General features: G+C 34.0%; 1 protein-coding gene across 1 annotated transcript in view; it reads right to left on the bottom strand.

Moving 5' to 3' along the window:
- Positions 1-24,941, bottom strand: part of Fsip2 (fibrous sheath interacting protein 2) — an 87,281-nt gene extending 62,340 nt beyond the window's left edge. The window contains exons 1-9 of the mRNA XM_026400732.2: positions 24,843-24,941; positions 24,408-24,533; positions 20,569-20,730; positions 19,554-19,643; positions 18,453-18,595; positions 17,234-17,375; positions 15,785-15,895; positions 11,948-12,071; positions 9,333-9,419 (exon numbers count right to left, since the gene is read on the bottom strand). Coding sequence (XP_026256517.2) covers positions 9,333-9,419; positions 11,948-12,071; positions 15,785-15,895; positions 17,234-17,375; positions 18,453-18,595; positions 19,554-19,643; positions 20,569-20,730; positions 24,408-24,533; positions 24,843-24,941 — 1,084 coding nt within the window. The remainder of the gene's footprint in view (positions 1-9,332; positions 9,420-11,947; positions 12,072-15,784; positions 15,896-17,233; positions 17,376-18,452; positions 18,596-19,553; positions 19,644-20,568; positions 20,731-24,407; positions 24,534-24,842) is intronic.
- Between the last annotated feature and the right edge of the window lie 1,175 nt (positions 24,942-26,116).

Here is a 26,116-nt window from a genome sequence, read left to right as displayed (position 1 = left end):
ATTTGGGTAATATGTAATGGCATTGTTGGTATGTATTTTTTTAAATAATCCTTATCTTGGAGATTCAGATGCTGGGCTAGAGAAAGCTTGCATTATTTGACCCAGGATTTAGGAAGCAGAAATACTGCTTCTCTGTGAAGTGAGTGATAGAGGGATTTCACTACAATCCAATGCTGAACAGAGTGTCTTAGAGACTCAGAAATTTGGGTATATTAAACAAAGACAAAGAGACTACATTTTGGAGCCAAGCTGGTTGCAGCAGCAGTAATACCAGGGCTGATTCAACATAGAGGGAGGAAGAACGTAGAGAAATACAATAGACAGATTTAGTTTTGAAAACCTTGAGATCAGAAAAGAAGCCTCCCTTAGCTGATCTGGAGGCTGCACTGTACACAGGTGTACAGTGAAAAGCATCTGTGTTTCCCAACTGGGCACAGATTGCTGAAGCTGAAGCCATCGTGAGGCGGCCATACTGCAGCTGTTGCTGAGGGAGCCAGGAGATCTGAGCAAAGATGGTTATATGGGCCTGGCAAGTGCTTGCTGCATGCCCTAGGCTGTACCTAGGAGAATGAAAGTGAATATTTTACCTAGAGGGATTCAAGTTGAAAAAGTGAAGGGGGCCCTTTTTCTGGCAGCTGATAAGACCAGCTTAAGTGAGTCAGGAGTTGAACAGTAAACACTGTGTGTGTAGACAGCAGAGGGGGTGAAGGATTGGCTCCGCCTACCCACAAGTAGAATCCTAGGGAGAATTCAGGGATCCAAAATTCCAGCAGAGATTGGCAACTTCCAGGCCCTAGGGGTGTACTACTGATCTAATATCTCAAGAGCAGCTGCCATCCCACAAAGCCCCGGAGGCCTGATTAGACCCAAGCCAGTGGGAATTTCACTTATAGAACACTGTAGAGGCCCCACCCTGGGAGTGCATGGACCTGGTCTGTTCAGACAAAACTCCAGCTGACAGTACTTCTTATCCCATCCTAACTCATACTGGTGAGAAGGAAAGCTGAGAATTTTTGAACTCAACTGAGTACTTGGTGAGCAACACAAAGAGAGGAAGTGTTAACAACCCTTGGCCTTTACTTTCATGCTCATTTTTCAAAATGTATGTATTTTTCCTTGACTTGCCTTTTGGGCATTAGGGTTTTTATGTATATCTTGGTTTTCTTTACTGTTTTTCATTTGTCTGTTTCTCTTATTTCTCTTTCTCTCTTTTCTTTTGCTAACAGCTAAATTCCATTGTTCTTTCACCTTTCCTTTTTTACTTCTAGTTTTTTCTCTTTCCTTATAACCACCACACCCTACTTCTCTTCTGCTTTCTCTGTTTGCTTTTTGAAATTGTAAATTTGTTTTTTACGTTCCTATCATACTTTCTTTATTCTTAATTGCATTCCTACCATCTTTCAGCACTAAGTGATTCATATAACACCTGCCCCCACCATTAATATTGTCGAAATTATTACTACTGTGGATCCCATAGTGGATGCTTGTTGTTTGATTTAATGTAAGATATAATACATGGATACTTATTGTTTTGCTGATGGTAAATACTGACCTACCATTTCTAGATTTTGTGGAAATTAACACTCTAGATGTCAGAGTAGTAACCAAGTAACTAGTTTAATACTGTATATTGTTTGTATTGTTTGTTGTTATTACTTTTTCCCCTTATCTGTGAAATGCTGGACTTACAGGGACACTTCATGTTTACAGGACAGACATTCAACTCTGTTGCTGAACTCATCCAAAGACACTGTACCTTCCTCCATGCACAAATTAATGATATTCAATCTTCAACTACACTTTAATACAGAGAACAGAAAAGACAAAAACCCAAACTATCAATCAGGCCCCAAGCAGAAACAGCTATAGTAGAAACAGATTGAAATAATAGAAAGACTGTAGACACCACATCTACAAAGGGATTTCAATGCAGATCACTCTATTATACTTCAGCAACTGAAGACTGTGCCTTAAAAAAAAAAAAAAAAAAAAGAGGTAGAGGAATTCACTTCAATTGATGCACAAGACCAAGCCCTCTAAAAACAGGAGAAAATAGGCAAACAAAATCCACAATCCCCCAACAGAGGAACCCACTGATGGTGAGGTAGATGAAAACTCAGAAAAAGATTGTAAAAACTGATTATCAAAATATTCAATGAACTAAAAAAATATATAAGGAAGGAAAATTACAGGAGATGAAAGATCATTTTAGTAAAGAAATATAAATACTAAAAAGAAACTAAGCAGAACTCCCAGAAATGAAAGACAAGATCAATCAAATTACAAACTCATTTGAAGGTATCAATAACACACTAGATAGTATAGAAAATAGAACCTCAGGCCTTGAAGAAAGAACTTCAGGCACTGAAGACAGGGCTAAATGATCTTGAATACACAGAAAGCAATAAAGGGAAAAATTATAGAATGTGACCAGAATATAGAAGAACTCTGAGATAACTTTAAAAGACCACACCTGAGAATCACAGGATAGAAGAGGACATGAAGATGCAAACTAAAGATATGAAGAAAATTTCAATGATATAGTTACAGAAAATTTCTTCCATATCAGAAATCAGATAAACATCCACATACAGGAGGTTTATAGGACCCCAAATGGACTCAAGCCAAATGAGAAGCTTTGTGAGATATATCATAATCAAAATGTCCAACACAAAACAAGGAAAGAATATTAAAAGTTACAAGAGACAAAGAACAGGTCACATTTAGAGGCAAAACCAGTAAATTTCACTTCTTATTTCTCCATTCATACCCTAAAATCAAAGATGGCCTGGAATGAAATATTCTAAACACTGAAAAAATCAACTGTTAGCTAAGGTTACTATACCCAGAAAAACTCAGTCGCAAATTTTAAAGGTAAATAAAAACATTCCATGACAAAAGTAAAGGAATTCATGAGCACCAAACCAGCACTACAAAGAATACTTAAACTTCATACAGAGGAATGAAAAAACAATTCCCAAACCCCACAGAGGCCATTCAATAGAAAAATAATCAAGACAGGGTAAACTATAGAAAAAAACAAAATGGTAGGATACCACAAACACATACCCATACTAACATTGAATGTTAATAATCTCAACTCCTCAACTATAAGACACAGATTATCAGTATGGATCAAAAAAACCAAAATCTAACTATATGGTATTTACAAAAGACCCATCTCATAAACAAAGACACCCACAAGCTGAATATAAAAGGATGGCAAAAAATATTCTAGGTCCAAGAAAACAAGCAGGATTAGTTATTCTCAGATCTGACCAAAGTAAATTTCAAGTAAAAGTTGACCAAAAGAGAAAAAGAAGGACATTATATACTAGTATATAAAAAAGAATGACATTATATACTAGGCAACAATTCAAAAAGAAGGTATAATCATAGTAAATATGTACATCACAAATATCAGCAAACCCAAGTACATGGAAAAAATTCTCTATGACATTAGATTTTACACAGACCCCCCAAAACCATAATACTGGGGGATTTCAATATTCTCTTATCACCAATAGACAGTTAATCAAAACAAAAAATCAACAAAGATATCTCCAACCTAAATAACACTATAAATCAAGTGGACTTAATGAACAATTACAGAATATTTCAAACAGTTTAATTAACCTTTTTCTCAGATGCACATGAAACCTTTTCCAAAATAGATCATATTCTAGGCCACTAAGCAAATCTTAGCAAACAATTTAAAAAATGCTATAATCTCATATATCCTATCAGATGATAAAGAAACTAGAAATCAACAGCAAGAAAAATAATACAAACCTTATAAACCCATGCAGATGGAATAATAGTCTTTTCAATGAAGAATAAATCAAAGGGAAAAATTAAAAAATCAAGAAATTCTTAGAAATGAATGAGAACAAAGATACAACATATCAAAATCTCTGGATCAGTATGGAAGTAATTTTAAAAGGCAAATGTATAGCACTGAGTACCTACATTAAAAATTAGAGATATCCCAAATAAATAAGCTTATGGTCCACCTCAATATCTTAGAAAAAGAGAAACAAACTAACTCCCAAACCAGGAGAAGACAGGAATTAATTAAGATCAAAGCCAAAATCAATGAAATTGAGAATAAGAAAATACATAGGATTGATGTAACAAAAAGTTGGTTCTTTGAAAATATAAATAAAATGGACAAACCCTTAGCCAAACTAACCAAAAGAAAAAGTGAGAAGCAAATCAATAAGATGAAAAAGGAGATATCACCACAGACTCCTCTGAAATCCAGAGGATTATCAGATCATATTTAGAAAATTTGTACTCTAAAAAAACTAGAAACTCTGGGAGACATGAAGTTTTAGATATATATGACCTGTCCAAATTGAACCTGAAGATATGGATGCACTAAACAGATAAATATCAAGTAATGATATTAAAACAGTGATTAAAAGCCTTTCAAAAAAGAAAAGCCCTGGACCTGATGAATGATCAGCTAAATTCTACCAGACCTTTACAGAAGAATTAATACCAGTCTTTTTCAAATTATCACATGAGCTTGAAGGACAGGGAACTCTCTTAAATGAAGCTAGTACAGCTTTGATACCAAAACCAGACAAAGATGAATCAAGAAAACTATATAGCAATACTCCTGATGAATATAGTACAAATGTCCTAAATAAAATATTAACAAACTGCATTTCAAAAAACATATCAAGAAAATAATACACTATAATTAACTGAGTTGCATTCCAGGGATACAAGGTTGATTCAACATGCACAAATCAATAAATGTGAATCATCATTTAAGCAGAATTAAGAACAAAAATCTCATGATCATCTCAATAGATAGAGAAAATGCCTTTTGATAAAATCCATTTATGTTAAAAAATGTTGACAAAAAACAGACTGAAAGAACTTACCTAGACAGCATTAAGTATATTTATGACAAACCCAAAACCAACAACATACTAAATGGAGAAAACTACAGGCTTTTCTACTAAATTCAGGAACAAAACAAGGATGCCCACTCTCACCACTACTATCAATATAGCCCTTGAAACATTAGCCAGAGGAATTAGGCAAGAAAAGGAAATCAAATGAATACAAACTATCTCTGCCAATGATATGATCCTATATCTAGAAGATCTCCCCCAAAACAATCCACCAAAAGACTTCTAAAGCTTTAGAGCTTATAAATTAATTTACAAAATATCAGCATACAAGATCATACTCAACAGTGATTCAGTCAAAGAAGAAATCAGGAAAACCATCCCATTTACAATACATTAAAAAAAAAGCCATACTTTGGAATTAATCTAACCAAGGATATAAAAGAGCTCTACAATGAAAATTACAGAACACTGAAGAAAGGAACTGAAGAAGATTCTAGAAGATCTAAAAACATCCCATGTTCTTGGATAGGCACAACTAATATTGTCAAAATGTCCATACTTTCAAAAGCAACATACAGATTTGGTGCAATCCCCATCAATGACATTCTTAACAGAATTAGAAAAAAACATTTCTTTTTTTTTTTAAAGAGAAATAGAGGAGAGAGAGAGAGAGAGAGAGAGAGAGAGAGAGAGAGAGAGAGAGAGAAATTTTCTTAATATTTATTTTTCAGTTTTCAGTGGACACAACATCTTTATTTTTTGTGGTGCTGAGGATTGAACCCAGTGCCCTGTGCATGCCAGGCGAGCAGAGCACATTACCGCTTGAACCACATCCCCAGCCCCTAGAAAAAAACATTTCTTAACTTCATTTGAAAGAATAAAAGACCTAGAATAGCCAAAGAAATACTAATCAAGAAAAGTGAAGCAAGAGAATCACAATACTTGATCTACAGAGATGCAGTAACAAAAACAGCATGATATTGGCACCAAAATAGACATATAGACCAACAAACATAATAAAAGACACAGAGACAAACACAAAATCCTATAATATCTGATATTTGGCAAAAGGTGCCAAAAGTATAGCTCAGAAAAAAGAAAGCCTTTTTTAATAAATAGTGCTAGGAAAACTGGATAGCTTTATGTAGAAAATGTAATTAGACCCCTATCTTTTACCCTGCACAAAACTCAAATCAAAATGGATCAAACACTTAGGAATAGACTAGAAACCTTACCACTGATAGAAGAAAACATCTGGTCAACACTATATCATATAGGTGCAGGCACAGACTTCTTTAACAAGATCCCAGAAGCATAAGAAATAAAAATAACAATCAATAACTAGGATGCCATTAAACTAAAAAGCTTTTGCACAGCTAAGGAAGAGTGAGCCTACAGAATGGGAGAAAATCTTGGCCACCTACTTCTCCAATAGGGGATTAGTATCCAGAATATACAAAGAAGTAAAAAATATTAGCACAAAAAACCCCTACAAATAACCCAAATCAATAAATGGAGAAAAGAACTAAACATACACTTCTCAGTAAAAGAAACACAAAATAAAAATCAGGGAAATGCAAATGAAAACTATCCTAAAATTCCATCTGATGCCAGTTAGAATGGCAAAGATCAAGAATACAAAGAACAATTAGTGCTGATGAGGTGTAGGGAGAAAGGCACAGTTACACATTATTTGTGGGACTCCAGACTAGTACAACCAGCCTGAAAAGCGGTATGGAGATTCCTCAAAAAATTAGGGATGAAACTTTCATATGACCTCACTATGCCACTCCTGGGTATTTTCCCAACAGATCTAAAATCTGCATACTACAGCAACACAACCATATCAATGTTTATAGCAGCACAATTCACAATAGCTAAATTATTAAATCAACTCCAATGTCCATCAATAAATGAATGGGGCTGGGTTTGGTGGCACATGCTTGTAATCCCAATTACTAGGGAGGCTCATATAGGAGGATCGCATTTTCAAAGCCAGCCTCAGCAACAGTGATGTGCTAAGCAACTCAGTATGACCCTGACTCTAAATAAAATACAAAATAGAGCTAGGGATGTGGCTCAGTGGTTGAGTGCCCATGAGTTGAATCCCTAATACCAAATAAAATAAAATAAAATAATACAATAAATGAATGGAGTAAGAAACTGTGTGGGTATATATCTATATACATACACACACAGACACATAAATACACAGATACACACACAAACAAAACAAAACAAAAAACAGAATTCCATCCAGCCATTAAAAGGAATGAAACTATGTCATTTTGTCATTTTCTGGTAAATAGATGAAAATGAATAATATCATGCTAAGTTAGCCAAACGCAGAAACTCAAAGGTTGAATGTTTTCTATCATATGCAAAAGCTAGAGTAAAATAAAGGAAAGCAGGAGGGAAGGATAATATTATTAAAAAACAATCAAATACAAATTAATAGACAAGTGAAAGGAAGTCTAGTAGTGTAGAGGAAGAAGAGGGGAAGGGGGGATAGGGAGGAAAAGGGGGAAAGAAAGGGGAGATCATAAACTGAAATTGATTTCCATGCATGTATAAGTTTGTTGGGATGAACCCAACTACTATATACAACAATTAAGCTCTAATTTAAAAAAAATGCAAAAAAATCCTAATCTTCTAAAGTTATATGTTGATATACTGATGGATGAAATAATATTATACATATCTCAAAAATAATACATCTAAAAACAAAACAAAACAAAAACAATATGGCCACAGGTATAGAGTTTGAGGGTAATGGCAAGATTGTCCATGAGTTATTGAAAATGAATAATAGGCACACAAAGGTTCATTATTCTCTTCTGTGTGTTTTGGTTTATATTTGATATATTTAATAAGAAAGTTTTAAGAATATCATTAATAACTGAAAATATTTTTCACAACTAAGAGACTCATGTCTCTATAATGTCAAAATGAGATCATCCAAATAAATATAAAATAAAACATAATGAAATATACAAATTATTTTATTATAAAGATTAAATTTTATTATATTGGACTTCTATATATCCAAAAATAGACATAAATCATAAATTTTAAGAAAATATTTGCTATACCATATATACATGTATAATAAGTGAGGAGTATCAAACATGATTAAGAACTCTTCTAAATCCAATAAAATCAATCCAGGATGAAAACTGACAAGAGATGGTAATTTCTCATAAGAGAAGAGATGGCCCAGAATCCCTAAAGAATCACTTGTCCATGTTTACCAGGTGATTTATACATACAAGTATAGTCAGTGAATCATAAATTGTTTAAATTATCTAATACATTCATCAACAGAAAAATGAATATTAGAAACTATGATAAATTTATATAATGGGATATGACTAGAAATGAACCAAAATTTCATTTCACAAAATTGTGAAATGCTTTACATAAGTATAAATTGTTTTGAAACAATGCTGAGTATAAAAAGAAGGTCAAAGAGTGAATACAATATCATATATTAGTATTAAAATATCTTAAAATGGTATTTATATTATATCTATATATAAGTAGTTGAAGAATAAGTGATATAGTAAATGTATTTTCTAGAAAAGTTTATGATGATCACCAGAATTAGATGACAGTTCTTTTTGTTGGTGGAGGTAAGTCTATTCTATGGAAATTTATAATAGATATAAATTTATACAGTTCCAAGAATCCAGTGGAAGGGGACTAGGAACAAAGACATTCACATCTAGACACATCATAAGTTGTTGGAAACTAAAACCCTCCAAAAATAATAGGAAATAACCAGAGAAAAAATATGGTAGCATTTCTTATAGGAAAATGATAATCAAAATATTGTTGGTGCCTCATCATATTCCTGAAAAAACAATGAAACGGAATGACACATTAATATCTGGAAATGAAATAATTCAGGTTTCTCAGTTCTGGTGAAATAAGCATACTGTATACTCAGGAAGAAAGGGTTTGGATTTGCTCTTTTTAGATTCTAGTCTTTAAGAACCAGGTGATTTAATGTCCATAAATTAATTAATTTTAAATGTTAAATTTAATGGTGAGTCACATTGTTTAATTTTTAAGTCTTACATTTTTTATGGTGTATTATTAGAAAACATTTTTGTTGTTTGGACTCACACTCTAATCTATTGAGCTCCAATGGACAACATGAAATGACATAGTATAAGAAATATAAAAGTTGACATTTCAATAAAGTTCACAGAGGCTTTAGAGTAATTTCTAAACCATTTCAGTTTTCCTAAAATTATTTTGAGTATTAAAAATATTTTGCAATTTAGATAGGTACTCTGTATTATAAATAGTGTAGTTGCTAGTACCACTCTAAATCAATCATTTGTCAAAAGATACAGAGAATTTATCTGCACTTAAGTGAAAGAAGTCATTACCAAGTTTGGTCTTTCTCCACATTATTATACTTAGCATTTAGTATTTCTTATAATAAAATTCAATTACCAGGTAGTCCTTTCTGTGATTTCTGCTCAGGAACTGGATAAACTACTTTTATGTCATCATAAGTCGTCTTTTTCTTCTTTGGAGAAGCTTAATTAAAACATGTAATAAAACATTGGATTTTAATTACAGTGATAACAGAAGTACCAGATAGATTTATACGTTTTATGTCCAGGATATGAGCCACTTGCTAACCCATATGCAGGATTGTGGGGTGATATGGGAGAAGATGGAGAGAGATATGAAATGGGACATGCTTTCAGAAACAGAATTTTTTTCTGTTACAAAGGAAAATCCATACTGCAGTCTATTGGAACATATAATTTTCTCTACCATGAGAATGCATACCAGAATAATGACTGGGCTGAAGATCTACCAGCCTACAGTGATTACTGCAATTGTTGGATTTGCATTATAGCCTGGCACAAGCAAATGTAAATGTATATTATAATACAAGATAGAATATTTGTTTTATACAATGCACAAATGTATGTGTGTGTGTGTGTGTGTGTCTGTGTGTATATTCCTTTTTTTCTGATAGAGATAATTAGAGTTTCTTTTTATAGCAGTTTAGGTGGGCAATAACTTGACTGCATATATGCTCAATGAGTTTACATTAGAGATGTAAAATGTGAGAGTGATCTGTTTCCTCACTGACCATTGAAGAAGAATCTTCTAATACTCCCTTCTTTTCATCCTCTGAAAGTTTCAACTTGGTGGAAAATGACATTACTATAGTTGTATAAAACAATTTTATTTGTGAAATACATATTATTGTTCTTCTGTCATATTATTATAAATTCATAAAATACTACCAGTTCATAGAAAAATATGTGAAGTAATAAGTATTTAAGGTAACACTTGACATTCTTTTCCTATTAAATGAGATAGTTGACAAATATGTTGGGGTATATAGAGTTACTAAAGTGATTTCTTATCTGAAGCATGAGATTGCTATCATTGCCTCAAAGAATTAAATGGACTGAATCAACCCATTTATCAAATATACATTTAATATACAATTTCTTTTTGGGACCAGGGGATGAACCCAGGTATACAACTGAGCTACGTCCCTAGTCCTTTTCATTTTTTATTTTGAGACAGTGTCTCACTAAGTTGCTTAGGCCTTGCAAAGTTGCTAAAGCTAGTCTTGAGATTGTAATCCTTCTGCCTCCTGAGTTGCTGGGATTACAGGTTTGTGCCATGATGTCTGGCTAGCATATATATTTTTCTTGAAACTCTGTGACACAAAAAGGTGGGAGTTACTATTGGAAGTGATTAAGGCAGTGGAAAGTCTGTAATAAGTGCATTTTGAATGTTACAAACTATTGAAGGGATTCAAAAGAGAAGTATCTTACCATTGGGTTATCAAGTAAGACTTAATGAAGGCTTAAAATGAGGCTTAAAGTATTGTAGGATTTTGATTAGAGTGAGAAGATCATTCTAAACTGAGAAAACTGGGTAAAGAGGCAGAGAAGCAGGAAATGTAACCTGTATTTTAGGAATGTCAGTAGTCTTATTTGACAGACAAATGAAACAGCAACGAAAAATGTTGCTTACTATGTGCCAGAATGTGGGGGTTCTTTATAGAAATTATTTGAGGTATTATCTTTGTTTTTAGATGGTTAAATTGTTTCTGAGAGCTTAAGTAATTTGCTCAAGCCATTTACAAGGCCATAAAATGAGTTGGACCTTGGCAGTCTGGCTCCAGAACCTGTTCATCTTATCGCTAAATCATAGATATCATCTTCAAAAGTGTATAGTGTGGAATAAAAATTAAAATTTAAAATTTGGAATGGATTCCTTTTAGCAATGAATGCTTGCCTAAGCAGTCTGAGCTACTTTTAAATAGGCAACAGCTTTTGGGGCAGGAGAAGAAAACATCAGAACAGAGTTTTAAATGCAACTGGGGAACAGTGCACACAATAGATTTGTACTCAATTAAAAAAAAGAGCCAGCTGAAACTAGTCAGTCAATCTGCTGGAAAGCCACAAGGAGATTCTAACAGAGAAATAGGATAAGAAAGAAACAGGATTGACATCATGTTCTTTCCTATGTAATATTATTACGTAGTCATAGATAGTTAAAACCCATATACTCTTTTACATTTGAGCCAGCAAATGAGGTATGGAATTCACTAGTTTTATAATGTTATAAATAAAAACGAATCTGGTATGGATTGGGCATAGTGATGTCACTGCTCTATATTCTGTATTCCGTCTTTACACTTCATTTTTTAAGTTTTTGCTTGTGTACATCCTACATTCTTTCTTATCTTCCCCTTTTTATTTCCTGGTGCTGTATATTTTCACTGGTTGGTAACCAGTAATTATCACACACACAATTATCACAATAACAATTTTAACACACACAATTCTATAGTTTCAGTAGTATAGGAACTACCATAGAGGAAAACTCATCTCTTGAGTCACTTCATAACATTGTTTCAGTTTGCTATATTTTTTTACACATAAATATCCATCATTCAACTTAAACCGTAATATGAAAATTATTAGGTTAGACCCTTGAACCAAGTGTAAGCACACAAAATACTACAAAAGGATTTCTACATAGATAATTATGTCCTACTTAGCTACATTGCCTTTTGATGTCCTCACATTCATAAATGGCTCCATCTTGTCCACTGTTTTCTAACGTACTTTTCCCTATATCTTCTTTAAAGCCGGTATCGTGCATTTTTTGTAAATGATAAGCCATTTTTTTCTCTAGCAGGACTTGTTTCTAAAACATTTCAAAAATAACATCAATTTGGTTAACATCAATTTGCCATTTATAAATACAAAAATACTATTTAAAATATGACAGTATATTGGAAATGAGCAATCTGTTTTGTGACTTGTAAGTTCACACTAAGCACAAAAGTGGGAGGGCAATAAGGGGTACACATCTATCTGTGGTCAAGTATGAAGAACATTTTTAACATTCAGATACAATTGAACTCATTGCACACTTTTGGGGAACTAGTACAATTTCTCTTCAAATAGGGTCTGTTATTCTTATCCTGGTAAACTTAAATAATTTTTCTAATTAAATAATTTTTAATTAGAAGATTCCTGGAGGCCTAAGCAAACGTCACCTCGGTCTACCACAGGCAAACATAACATAATATATGAAATGTGACTTCTTTTTGTGAATTTCTGTGCTAGTATAAGCCATGAATATAGCAGAAAGAAGATAACTTATGAGAAAGAAACCCAGAGATCCTCAGAGAGTTTTATATTCAGCAAGAAAATGGATCAGAACACATGCATAATGAAGCTAAGATTGCATAAAGGACTATTCTAAAGAATGAAATTGCATTCTAAAGAGTAGTAATTACATCAACCTTAAGATCAAAATTATATCTATTTTTACTGGTTGCACTGGAAAGACTTCAAATCACATTGGGAGGAGTACTAAAATGAGTCTTACCTCAGTAATAAGAACTAACTCGTCCTAGATCAAATGTAGCTCTGGCTTTGTCTAAAAATTTATTTTTAAAAAGATATGAATAATCAAACTTTCCAAATAAATTACATATATATAAGAAAAATGCTAAGGAATATGTATACCTATGGAAAAATATCCTGTACACAAAGTAAAATTCCCAATAATTGGCATTCAGTCAAAGAATGAAAGGTATATAAGAAAGCAGGGTAACATAACCCATAGAAAAAATAAATCAATGCACTAAAATCAACTCATAAAAGACACAAATGTTAGAATTAAAGAAAGAGCATTAATATAGTAAATGTAACTGCATCCTGTATGTTTACCAGTTAAATAGGAGACATAGCAGATGTAATATAAGCCAAGATAAAATTATGATATATGAGCTAAGTAATGGAAAGGATACATTAATGACAATATAGATATTACAAAAGAAACTGACATTAATTCAGCAAGAATAACTATTCAAAAGTAAATATATGGAAAAAAAGAAGAGTTTCAGAGACATGTGATAGCTTCAAGCAGTTTAATGCCTGCAAAGAGAAAAGACAATATAAAATAAATATTTAACAATAATGACCTATAGTGTTCCAAAGTTGGTAAAAATCATAAATTTGTAGGCTCAGGAAGCCCAAATATCCAATTTTACAGAAAACAACTAAAATGTCATCAGGCATATAATAATCCAATTTCTCAAAACTAGTGATAAAAAGAAAATCTTAAAAGTTGCCAGGGGTAAAAAAGTTATGTTACATAGAAACAAAGTTAAGAACCGCTGTAGAAAAGAGAGCAGAAAACATATTTTAAGGTCTAAAATAAAACAAAAGGTCAATGGGGAACTCTATATCTATCTGATAGTAGTTGAAATATGAGCTAACATATATCCAAAGAAAATCTTTCAACATAAATGTAACATAGTTTTTCTGACATACAAATTAATTGACTAGGACAAGTATTGAAGAAAACCCTTCAGAAAGAAGAAAGTTAAGATACCAGAAGAAAATATAGATATACAAAAAAGAATGAGGAACACTGAAACTGGTAAGCACATGGCTAAATATATAAGATTTACTATTTAAATGATATTAGTATATAAATTACTGTTTAGATATGTCAATGTATTATGAGATTTATATATATACATATGGCTCAGGTTCTAAAAATAATATATATGCATACATACATATATATATACACATTATATATATATATATATATATATATATATATATATATATATATATAAAATGAATGACTGAAACAGATAAAGACCAAAGGAAAATAGAAAATAAAGTATATTATTGTAACATTCTTATAGTATGTAGAGTAATAGCACTGTAATAATAGCATACCACTAATAATAGCATACCATAATTCCTAGAGCAACTAAGCCACAAAGCACCAAATTATATAACAGAGAAAAAAATAAAATTCCAATAAAATCAATTTTAAAAATAATTAAAATTTAAAAATTCACAGAAGAAGGCAGAAAATGTGGAATAAATCAATAAAGAAAAAACTAGACAAACAGAAAACAAATACTGAAATTACAGGTATAAAATTAAACATATTAATCATAATATCAAATATAAATGCATTAAACAACTTAAGGCAGAAACTTTCAGATTGAATAAAATAATCAAATCCTTCTATATGAGAAGTATGTCCAAACAAGGAACACAGAAAATGAGCCAATAGAGGGATTTTTTTTTTTTTTTGGTGTGGGGGGGTTACTGGGTATTGAACTTAGGCACAATCGACCACTGAATCACATCTCCAGCCCTATTTTGCATTTTATAGAGACAGGGTCTCACTGAGTTGCTAAGGGCTTCACTTTTGCTGAGATTGGCTTTCATGTCATGATCCTCCTTCCTCAGCCCCCTGAGCCGCTAAGATTACAGGCATGTGCCACCATGCCCAGCCTGGTGAATTAATAGCGTTTTAAAAGTTAAAATAATAATAATAATAATAATAATAATAATAATAATAATAATAATTTAAAAAGGAAAATGTCATGCTAATGCTAATCAAAAGAAAGTTGGAGTGACCAGGATTCCTTGAATAGAATTGATATCAGTCAAAAAGTTAAAAAAAAAATGTAGCATTCTATTGCTCTCAGAAAAGAATGATAGTCTCTATGAGGAAAAAAAAAATAAAAAAAAAATAAAGAATTGATATCAGTCAAAAAGTTAAAAAAAATGTAGCATTCTATTGCTCTCAGAAAAGAATGATAGTCTCTATGAGGAAAAAAAATAAAGAGAGTGGTAAAAATTGCATACTTATTGACATGGAAAGTTGCTAATGGTATTTCACTAAAAGAAGAGGCAATCTCCAAGCAGTCTGTAAGATATAGTACCATATATTTAATTATTTGTTGAAATAAACAAATATTCATGGAAACATTATGCATGGTTATATGTCTATGTGTGTGCTAAAAAGTTAATAAGGTTATAATTAGTTTATGGATGTTATTTCTTTTCTTATTCTAATTTATACTTTATATCACAACTCACTACATGTTATTAACATTAAAAACAGTTAAGCTTAAAAAATTAATTGATGAGAAAAAAATCAAGACTTTTGCTAAGAATTTCTCATTCTCAGAAAAACTAAATTGGTTATTTAATTTTTATAAGAATTATAACTACAGCATGTGGTATAAAGCTAAAGCCAAAGGTAATTATATCAAATAACAGGGCAATATGTTGTACATTATAGAAAAATATTTCAGTTAAAATATAGTAAAAATGTTTATAGCCAGGTGTGGAGGTACACAGCTGAAGTTTCAGTAACTCAGGAGATTAAGGCAAGAGGATTATCTAAGCCTAGGAATTTGGGGCCAGTCTAGGCAACATAGTGAGACAAAGTCCCCCCAAAAATTGTTTATAAATTTCAGTTTTGTACAATGCATATTATCTAGGGCAACCGGTCCATGGTCATCTTGCAGTGATTTTTACGTTGGAAAAATCCTCTCTTTAAACAGCCCCAACTAGAGTTCACCCTACCTTTCTGTCACTCTCTTCTCTATATTTACGCCGCTGTTCTTCTACTCTCTGTTCTCTTTTAACATCTTCTCCAATCCTTGTCAGAAGTAACATCTCTTTTGTCTTCCATTCCTAGAGAGCACAATGTTACTAGACTTGGTGTTTGTTCCCTTCCCAGGGATACCTTAATTTTGTTCCACCACCCAAAAAATTAGACAACTCAAGGGCCTAACAAGCATCTGTTCTGGTCAAGCATAAGCAAAGTCATACAATGGTTTTGGAATGGGCTTTCCCCGCCCCCCACTATGTTTCCTATTTTATAAAAGCAGGTAGCATGTTGGTTGGTTTGTTTTTTGTGGTACTATGGATTGAACCCAGGGCTTTGCATAAGCACTCTTCATAAGAGCTTCACCCTCAGCTCTTTTTATTTTTTATTTTGAGACAGGGTATCATCATTGTTATGGCCAGGCTATATAGGCAATGACCAAAAGAATCCATTTTATCCCCAAACTCCATGTCATGTAAGAAATGCTTCTCCCATGGGAAAACCCTGCCTTTGTACCTATCAACATTTGCTTAGCATAGCATATTGGCAACGCAAAATGATGAAATTGTTCCTTCTATTCTTATATCCTGTACTTGTGCAGTGTACCCTAACTACATAAAATGTTAATAGTAACCATTTTTCAACTTGTACTCAACTATAGTCATTTTTACCCACTTCCCCTTCTACTTATGATCTTAGATCTTATGATGTTTGTTTGTAGTTTTGAAATATAGCAATAGCCACTTGTGAATAAAGTACTGACATGCTTTAGAAGGTGTGCTCTAACCTCTGGAGGGGGTCAAACAGTGTAGACTTGAAGCCTGCCTCCTCTTCCCACCAGCTAGTGCCGGGCTGTCTGGTGAATAAATATGGTTCAGTCTCCTTCTAAATTAAATTGTCAGGCTGGTTTCGGATTTAAAATCCTGCTTCAGCTTCCTAAGTACCTGGGATTACAGGCATGTACCACCACAATGGGCCATAATTATTTTTTACTAAATATAAATTCAAAATTTTTTCCTCTTCACACAGAGTGATATAGGGAAGTGAAAGTGTGTCCAGTAACTCTTTCACACTGCGGAAGTTAAGCTAGGAGTGGTGGTGAATGCCTGTAATTCCAGACTCAGGAGGCTGAGATGGGAGGATACTTTGAGTCCAGGAGTAGGAGTCTAATCTGGGCTACATAGATGCCTGTCCCCAAAGAGGAGAGGAGCAGAAGTTGATTTATATGTATAGTGTGTGGTCTCTGCCTTAATTTTTATGTAATAATTTATACATTATAATTCTGAAGATAGTTTAATGGGTATAAATTATTTAGAAGTGAAATGACTTGAACTGACTTCATGCATTATGGCATACATTATTTACAAATGGAGAAAAGTGTACACAATTTTTCCTCTCAATATTTTAAATCTACTATGTCTCACTTCTTCCATTTTTCTGCGAAGGTTAAGTTTTCTTCTTGTGTGTTCCCGCTGACGCCTCTCTTCTCTATCTCTCTGGAGTAGGCGATGCTCTTCTGCTGTGCGCTCTAGTTGTTCTAATTCCCTACATATCATATCCAGATACCTGAGAAAGAGTGCAAATATCATGAAGTGAATTGGATGTTTCCTGCACTATGGTATCTTATGTTTTGATATTCCCAAATCATCTCTTTGCTTGCTTTTCACTTTTTGAACTACAGAATTTTTTTTCCAGTAGTCCTGTTCACAGACCTTAAAGTCAGCTTGACTCATAATATTTTACTCATTTTAAAGTCTTCCTATTCCATTTGTATATGTTGTCATAGCCAAGGCAATGGGACAATGTGTATCATACTAATTAAAGCATTTGCACAGTAAGCATTCAAAACTCAGTAGGTTTAGCAATATGAAGTTGGAAAGAATGTTGATATAAATGAAGCTGCAACTTCAAATCCAGAAAAAAAAATCGAATTTTCTGAAAACAAAGTGAGTCCTTGTAATTTATAATTCTTTGAACAAATCTTCCATTTATAGTCTGGGTCTCTGGTACATAGATATCTTATGATATTATTGCAAAATATATCTGTGGAATAAAAATTAAAAAGTAAAATTCAGATAATACAGCCTAATCTTTCAACTCCTAGTGAAGGAAAAAGAATGTCATCTACCTTCACCTAAAAATACAGATTTGACAATGGAATGTTAATGACTGAGTAATATCTGAATTAATTTACATGATTTTTAATTTTTTTAAAGATAGCTTATGTTCATATTTTACATCAGATATCTTAAACTAGAAAGTTTTGGGCTTTATATTAACTGCCTCAAATTTAATGCTGTCAGACCCTAAAAATGGATCATAAAAACTTGTTTTCAACATGTGCTAAAAATATTTTCCCTTCCTCTCCTTCTATAGAAAGGGTTTTGGATCTGTTTTTCCTTCAGTCATATGTTTGGCTTACCTCTTGGTTTAAGTTTATCCTCTCTGGTAAAGCTTAAATTTTCTTTCACAGCCTTGATACCAAGGTTCCCAATCCCTGTATCTCTTTGTTACTATAAGGGAGTTAAGTAGTATCTACTATTTAAAAGAAAAAAAATCTTGCCTTCAATGTTTTCCACTATTTTTTCAATTTATTTGAGTTCATAATATATATGTAAAAATATGCATTAATTTCAGTCTTACCTGTGTCTTATTAACCTCTCCTGGTCCTTAATAGATTGTGCAGCACCCTCATGTAACAACCAATTCTGGAAGTGTGCAATTTCAGAACATTCAGGGAGATGATTGGCTTCCTGCAGTCTACGTAGTTGTTTTGCAATCATTTTCTAGTTTAGAAATGTATATTATAAATATGTAATTTCTTATATTTCCCAGAAATAGAGCAGCCATTAGTATTTCTAAATTGCATAAATTATTAATCATTTAATTGCACTTAAGTCTATCTTGAATCTATTAGACACAAAGACAACCAAACCAAAATGAAGATTTATTTCTCTGAAAATTAGAGATAAACCCTTCATTTGTATACCTGTTTTAAAGAAATTAAATAAAATCATCGGAGAAGTAGAGGGCAAGTGGGGAAAGATACACAACACTTAAAAGTGTAGGGAAGTCATTCTCATTTTAATCCATCTCTCTAATCTCAAGCATAAATTTACAAAGACACACATTTCCTTACTTTGAATGAACTTTCTTGCCCCTAAAACCTGAATGTCCTCCCCCTCTCTCTCTCTAACACAGATGTGCCCCATATAAAGCTTAGAGTTAAAAACCAGAAGGAAGTCACTGCCTATAACTGCTCATTCTATGGCCAAGAATTCCATTGCACCTTTAAGAAGAACATTTTGATAGAATAAATGCAGGTGCATGGACATGAGTACAACCACACAGTGTACATGTTCTGTAGGACACCATAGAAATTCTTCATACTGTTTTCTTCCTACTGCTTAACCGGTTTTGGATTACAGTTTAAGAATCTTGCTGTCACAAGATACTTCCTATTTGCCACAGATCAAGCAGAAGTAACACATTTGACCAGAAATTTAATTTCCATATTAAGTCAGTCACCTTTAGTGATTTAATGTATGAACTAATTCCTTTCCTATTTTTGGTCAAAGATAGCCAACTTACAAATATTGTCTATTCCTGTTCTAATTTTTTATTCAGAAAAATACTGAATTACTTTGTCAACAATTAAAAGTCAAAGTGTTATTAAAAACACACACACAAACAAAATTTTTTTCTAAACTGCTTAAAGAAATCAAATTGAAGTATTTAACTTACTTGTTCCCTTACATAGTTTCTTTCAAAGTCTAATTTTAAGCTGGTGAGATATTGCCTGTATTTATTTAATTCCTTCAAGGTACACACAATCTAAAAGCAAAAACAAAAATATATAAATATTTTAAATATATAATATATAAAAGTAATAATCACTTTGCAGAGTAAAAATAGTAGAGACATAAAATTTAATCACATTTTGGTATCAATAGTAATAGTATCAAGGATAGTATCTAATATTTGTTGAATATAAAGTAGAATACAAAGAATTTGTAGAATATAAAATAATATTTTTTTAAATTTCTATCCAAAATGACCTATAATATAATAAGGAATTTATTACTAACAATTAATTGAAGTTATTGAAATAGTAATTCTGATTAATTATAATTCAGATTATAAATGTCTAACTCAAGTAAGAACATTCCATTGGGATTCAAACAGAGTGAACAGTCCTACTTCATCTAATTTTTTATATTAATACACCACAGTGAATCTCACCATCATGTACATCCATAAGACACTAATAAGAAAAAAAAAACTATAATAGCAGAAAGATCAGTAGAGGGAAGGGAAATAGGGGAGGAAGGAAAAGAGGGTAATGGGAGGTTTTGGGGACTGAATAAGAAAAAAATTATATTCATACTTTTAGAATTATGTTAAAATGAAGAATAATATTATGAATAACTAAAAAGAATCAACTTAAAACATATATGGTTCATAATCCTGACAAGAGTACAGTGCCATTAGAGACAAATAAACAAGACTGTAATACAGCTGAGGCAAATAATATATTTTTACCATCATAAATTACTTATTTATAATCGTGATATTTCAAATAAAAAAAAGGTGAAGAATTAGTTTCATTTAGAAACACCTGTTGTCTGATTTCCTTTGGCTCAAACACTGACTATTCTAAGTTAAAGGTGATACTGGCTCTCCAGGCAGGTATAGAAGCACACATGTATGAAATTTTTAAGTTTTTTTTTTTCATTTACAAAAAGTAAGTTTAACCCACTTTATTATTGCTGGTGATGTAGCCACCTTTCTTTAGTCTCCTCAGGATATCTTTGCGCTTATAGTAGGCTCTTAAATGTGGATCATGGAGGTTTTTATACTGGTTTTCCAAAAGCTGACAATAAGGATCTGTCAGGTTAAAACCATAGGACGGTCGAAAAAGCTGCAAACACAGATTCAAAAATATTACATATGTAAAACTGGTGCATTTTCAAATTTAAATAACCTATTGAGATGACTAGAAATAAAACACGGTGGAAGAATCTGAACAGGAGAAACTCCAATGGAAAGATTTACTTGAAGCAAGTTTAAACACTATCCTCCTCTTCTTTTTCTCAATTACATGAATTATTCTAAGGACCCAAACTCACTGATCTGTATCAGTCTCTGACCCTAATCCAAAGAAGACAGGAGGAAAGGAAAAGAAAAGGTAAAGTGTAGAAATTTTTTAAGGCATAAAGCAATGCTAAGATTCTCCCTTTCTTAATTCCTCTATCAGATCATGGCATTACATTTAAAAGGATAGTATTAATTATATTAATTATATGTCAACATCTGAAAAAGAAAATCTTTCAATGTAATTAAATGGACATAACTTGAACAAACAGTAAAAGCAAAACTCAGATGTTAAAACTTTGGGGTTAAAGAGTCATTGTATTTTGGGTCTTCAATGAAAGAAACTTCTACATTTAAAGCAAACTCTAGATCTACATAGTTCAACACACCGAAGAGCCAACTTTAAAACATATTTATAGGAAATGAGGGGGTTTTTGCATCCTATCTAAGTTTGGCTACAACAACACAAGTGTGAGTCAAAAGAAAAAAAAAAAAAAAAGCCAGATTTGGAATCAGGTGAAAGAAGTGGAATATGTGGTAGAGCTGGAAAACCAGGGAGCATGTGCCTTTTCTGCAGGCATCTAGTTCCATGAACACTATCACACAACACAGTGCATGATCCACACATGACTGCAGCTATTGATTGGTGACTTCCAGATTTGACTACAGATATAACTTTGTTCAATACTTTTATAAGTACTCAGAAGGCTGGCTGGGTGGGACTCTACAAAGACTTCCACAAAAGGGTAGAGAGGAGGTCCATAATAGTATACTAATTCTCCCTTATTACTGAAAATCTTCTTTGTTAAGTTTCTGACCCCTGTTAACACTAAACTTTAATTCCTTCCAAGTGGCCAAATCAGAAAACCAAATTTCCTGTTTACAAAATGCTTCTCTGAAAAGCATAGAAAACAATCTGCTAGCATAAAGTCTTTAATTCAATGAGAAAGACATCTCTCCTGTAAAGGAAACAATCAATAATAATAAGTTGAGGAGGGGACTGTCTCTTTTAGATGGTGGTATTTAGTTTTCAATTTTGTTTAGGTGTTTTTGACCTTTATTTATTTATTTTTTCTTTTAAATTTTCCCCCTTTCCCCCCCCACCTCCAGGGTGGTACTGGGATTAAACCCAGGGGTACTCCACCACTGAGTTACCTTTCCCATCCCTTTGTTATTTTTACTTCTTTCATTTTGAGAAAGGGTCTCAGTTGATGAGATGCCCTCAATCTTGCAATCCTCCTACTTCAGCCTCACAGGTCCCTGAGACTACAGGTGTGCAGCACTGCACAAGGCAACTGTTGACTTTTAGTTGTGCCAGGCATATGTTTCTCAAGGTGAAACCTGATTACCTAAGCCAAGAAAAGGTATTACCTTTTAATACATGATTCATTAAAGCCAGGGTAACCCTTTGTTGTCAATAGAAATAACTGTTTTTTCTATATATAAAAATAATAAAGATTTACTTCATCAAATATATAATGCTGAGAAAAAATAATCTCATAAAGTCAGTCTTCAGGGAGGTGGCCTGGTACCTAATTATGGCCAAATGAATAATTTTGGAATAAGTAATAGAAAATATATTTTTAAAAAGTAATATACAAATGAATTTATTGATTGAAAAAATGGTAATAAACATATTAGAAGCAGCAGATAAAAGACAGGGCTAAGTTTCTATGCTAAAGAGAAATTATATCATTGTATGACTAGTAATTGAATAAATTTCAAGCAAATTTTAGCAATAAATTTGTGTAGATATGACACAAATTTTGTGAGGATGGCTTATTTTTTTTAAAATTAATACATAACAATGGTATACATTTATGGGGTACCATGTGATATTTTAATGCATGCATAAATTGTGTAGTGTTCAAATCAGAGTGAACACATTTATATCTTCAATATGCATCATTCCTTTGTGGTGAAAACATTCAAAAAATTTTAAGGCAAAATATAGAGTACACTATCATTACCTCTAGTCACTATATGTGCAAGAGAATACAGAACTTCTTTCTCCTATCTATATCTTAGCTTACTATATTCAAGTAGAACAGATTAGCTTTCAAAAAGTAATTATGTTTTTGTCAGAAATAAAACTTATTTTGGGAAATAAGTATTTCCCAATTTTATAAGTATGTCCTCGTATTTATTAGGTGTTACACAATGTAAGTGTTCCCCCAAATTTACATTTTGCAGTCTTAGCTTCCAATGTGTTATTAAAAGGTAGAGTCCTGGGAGGTAATTAAGTCATGAAGGTTGAGCCCTCAGGAATGGTACTAATGCTCTCGTAAGAGACCACAGACAGCTCATCAACTCTTTTTCTGCCACTTAAGGGTTATAAGCAGAGGGTGCTAAACAGAATCCAACCATGCTGGCACCTTCATTTCAGATTTCCAACCTCCAGAACCTTGTAAATAAATTTCTTTTGTTTTATAGATAAATAGTCTATAGTATTTTACTATAGGAACCAAACTAAGATATTCAGCAAGTATAAAATATCAAAGGGCTCCACTTATTTCTGATGACATCATAGTGAAAGGGTTGAGTGCACTTAGAATTCTTTTACAGAACTTTTTGGAATATTGATCAAAGTAACCACTCAATAAGAATATACCGAATCTCAAGAATTTGTCAATAAAAGCTGGGGAGTTTTCAGACAGGGATAGATAGAGTTGAGGACTAGAAACATGAAAATATTTGAGAGAAGTAAACATTATAATCCAGTCTGAGTGTTGAGTGAGATCAGTCAAACCAAGGACATGTGAATTCTAAGTAAAGATAAGCTAGTCAAGGTCTATACTGCCTCAACAAAGAATCTTGAAGAATGGCTCAGATTCATAGATTAGGGAGAAGAAAAACTGTTAAACTAGGAGACTGGAGGACAAAAGCACGGTATGGATGTGTGGATTATAAAAGACATGTACTTGAAGTAGCCAAGGCTTGGAGATTTGACTGAAAGGCCAGATTGGGGTAAATCTTGGGACCACCTCCTCATAGAGGCAGGGCCATCTTTTTCCACGTTGTGTGTGAAAACAGCATTGGGCTCAAAACTCACACACACGCACAAAAAGTGTTTTAGAAAGAAAGTTTAGTTATTAACCAATATTACTATTGGTTAAAATCATAACACAGAAACAATAGCAGCCTTTGACCTTTCATTCAAAATACATATTTAAGCAAATAAAAACTAATTATGTTGTTATATGTGAAACATTATTACTAAAACTGTTAATATAACTTCCATAAGTTATAAATGAAGACAGAACTCAATAAAAACTTTCTGGCTCGTGATTTTGTCCAAATTATATAGGATGAAAATGCTTTACATATATTACAAATAATACCTCTGGATAGATGTATGTTTGATTGTTTGTTGTTGTTGTAGTTGTTTCCTCTCATGAATGTTAACGCAAATTCCCTTAATGGACTTTATATACTGTAGCCTCTGAATTTAAGAGCAAGTAGAAAGAGAAAAAGAAAACTAAAGACAGTTAAAAATCAGTTTACCTTTTCACTTATATTCGTAGTAAAGAAAACAGTATTACTTCCTGGAATCACAGGCAGCTTGACGCCAAGGGGCAAATCCAGTAGCTGAGAGGCTCCCACCCCTGGAAACTGGGTCTTGTGTACACCCTGTCAGGCACAATTGGACACTTTAGTTGTTCTTCTTTTCCGTGGGTGAACCCCTTTGGTTCAGGCCAGTCTCCTCCCACTCCCACTAAGGAAGCCCTGGCCTCTCATTCCGGGTTGCAGGGGTGCGTGCACCGGATGCCCATGAAGCCCTCCAGCCTCGCCGGGGCCCCTGCTCCAGCTCCGCGGGTGCGCGCCAAGGGGGCGCAGGGCTGGACCGTTACACTAAGGCCAGGCCCTGTGTGGCGAGGCTCTCCCCAGAAGGCCTGAGACCCAGAAGAGAACAAAGACCCCGGGCTTGTGGCCACTCACGTCTCCGCACTGCTGACTGTCCGCGGCCACGCTGCTGGAGCCCGTCTTGGTGGCGGCGACATTGGCAGCCTTGGAGCAGGCTCTGAGGTACAGCTCCATAGCCGGCTAGGCCCCGGTCCTCCCCCGCCGCCCTCCGGGCCCGCTTTCCCAAGCAGCGCTTCGCCGTCGTCCCTCTGTCGCGACCCGCCGGGCAATGGCCAGTGCCCTGGGTCTCGAGGCCCCACCCGCCGCGTTCCCGGCTAGAACTTCGAGGACGCGGAGGAGCGCAGCGGCCTCGCGGGCGGTGGCGGCTCGCGCAGGGGCCAGAACCCTCCGGTTGGGAGGACCGGTACTCAGGCCTGATCCCAGAGACCGACTGCAGTCCAGATCCCCTCAGAAGATCCAAACCCACAAAGCTTGGTTGCGGGGTGGCTGGTTAAGGTCTCCTGAGCGCGTCGACGAGGGGTTCTGGCTTTCCACACCTGCCACATACACACATTGGCACCACCCGCGCCCAGGCTGAGGGCTTCTTTCCATTCGAGGTCCCCAGGGGTGTATCAGTTTCCACTGGCCTCCTCCCTCCTCTGGCCTTGATCTTTCCTTGCCGGCTGTCTTCTCTTTTACTTTTAGGACTGTCTTGTTTTATCCTGTTTCTCTCTTTCTGTTTTTCTTAACCACCCCGTCAAATTTCGTAAAGTTCCCGCCTTCCTTTGCTCCACCCACCGAGGTAGGCCCAGCCTAGAACAGTGTGTGACATAATGGCTCCTGACTTTAAGCGGCATCAGGAAGCTGGGGCAGATACTATTTGAACTCAGAAGCTAGGACTTGGCTTCATAGGTTCGTTGACCCACAACTGTTCCCCATTATTTCTGGGCCCCTAGAAATACTGTGCTAAACACCTTTCAAACGTTTCATTCTTAACAACAGCCTTGCCAATAGTTACCCGCTTTTTTTTTTTTTCAAATATTGAGAAAGGATGATGATCACTATTAAATGATCGCTTTTTTTCCCCCCAAATATGGAGAAAGGATGATGATCACTATTAAATCATGGCTCCAGAGGCTGTTTTCTTAATCAGTATAATCTTACTTTTGCTCCCTTTTAATTTCACTTGTATGAATAGGATTCAGTTTGAAATCTGGGCAATATAGTCTATTGCCAGCTCTCCATGTGGATGTCCCACAATCAACTCATTCAATATACTGAAATTGCAACACTACACACACACACACACACACACACACACACACAGACATCCTTCACCAGTATAAAACGAAGGGCTCATTCTTGCATTT

This window comes from Urocitellus parryii, chromosome 1 (assembly GCF_045843805.1).
Source record: "Urocitellus parryii isolate mUroPar1 chromosome 1, mUroPar1.hap1, whole genome shotgun sequence".
Taxonomy (NCBI): Eukaryota; Metazoa; Chordata; class Mammalia; order Rodentia; family Sciuridae; genus Urocitellus; species Urocitellus parryii.
The sequence above is the reverse complement of the archived record's forward strand: the minus strand, read 5'-3'. Positions and strand labels throughout refer to the sequence as shown.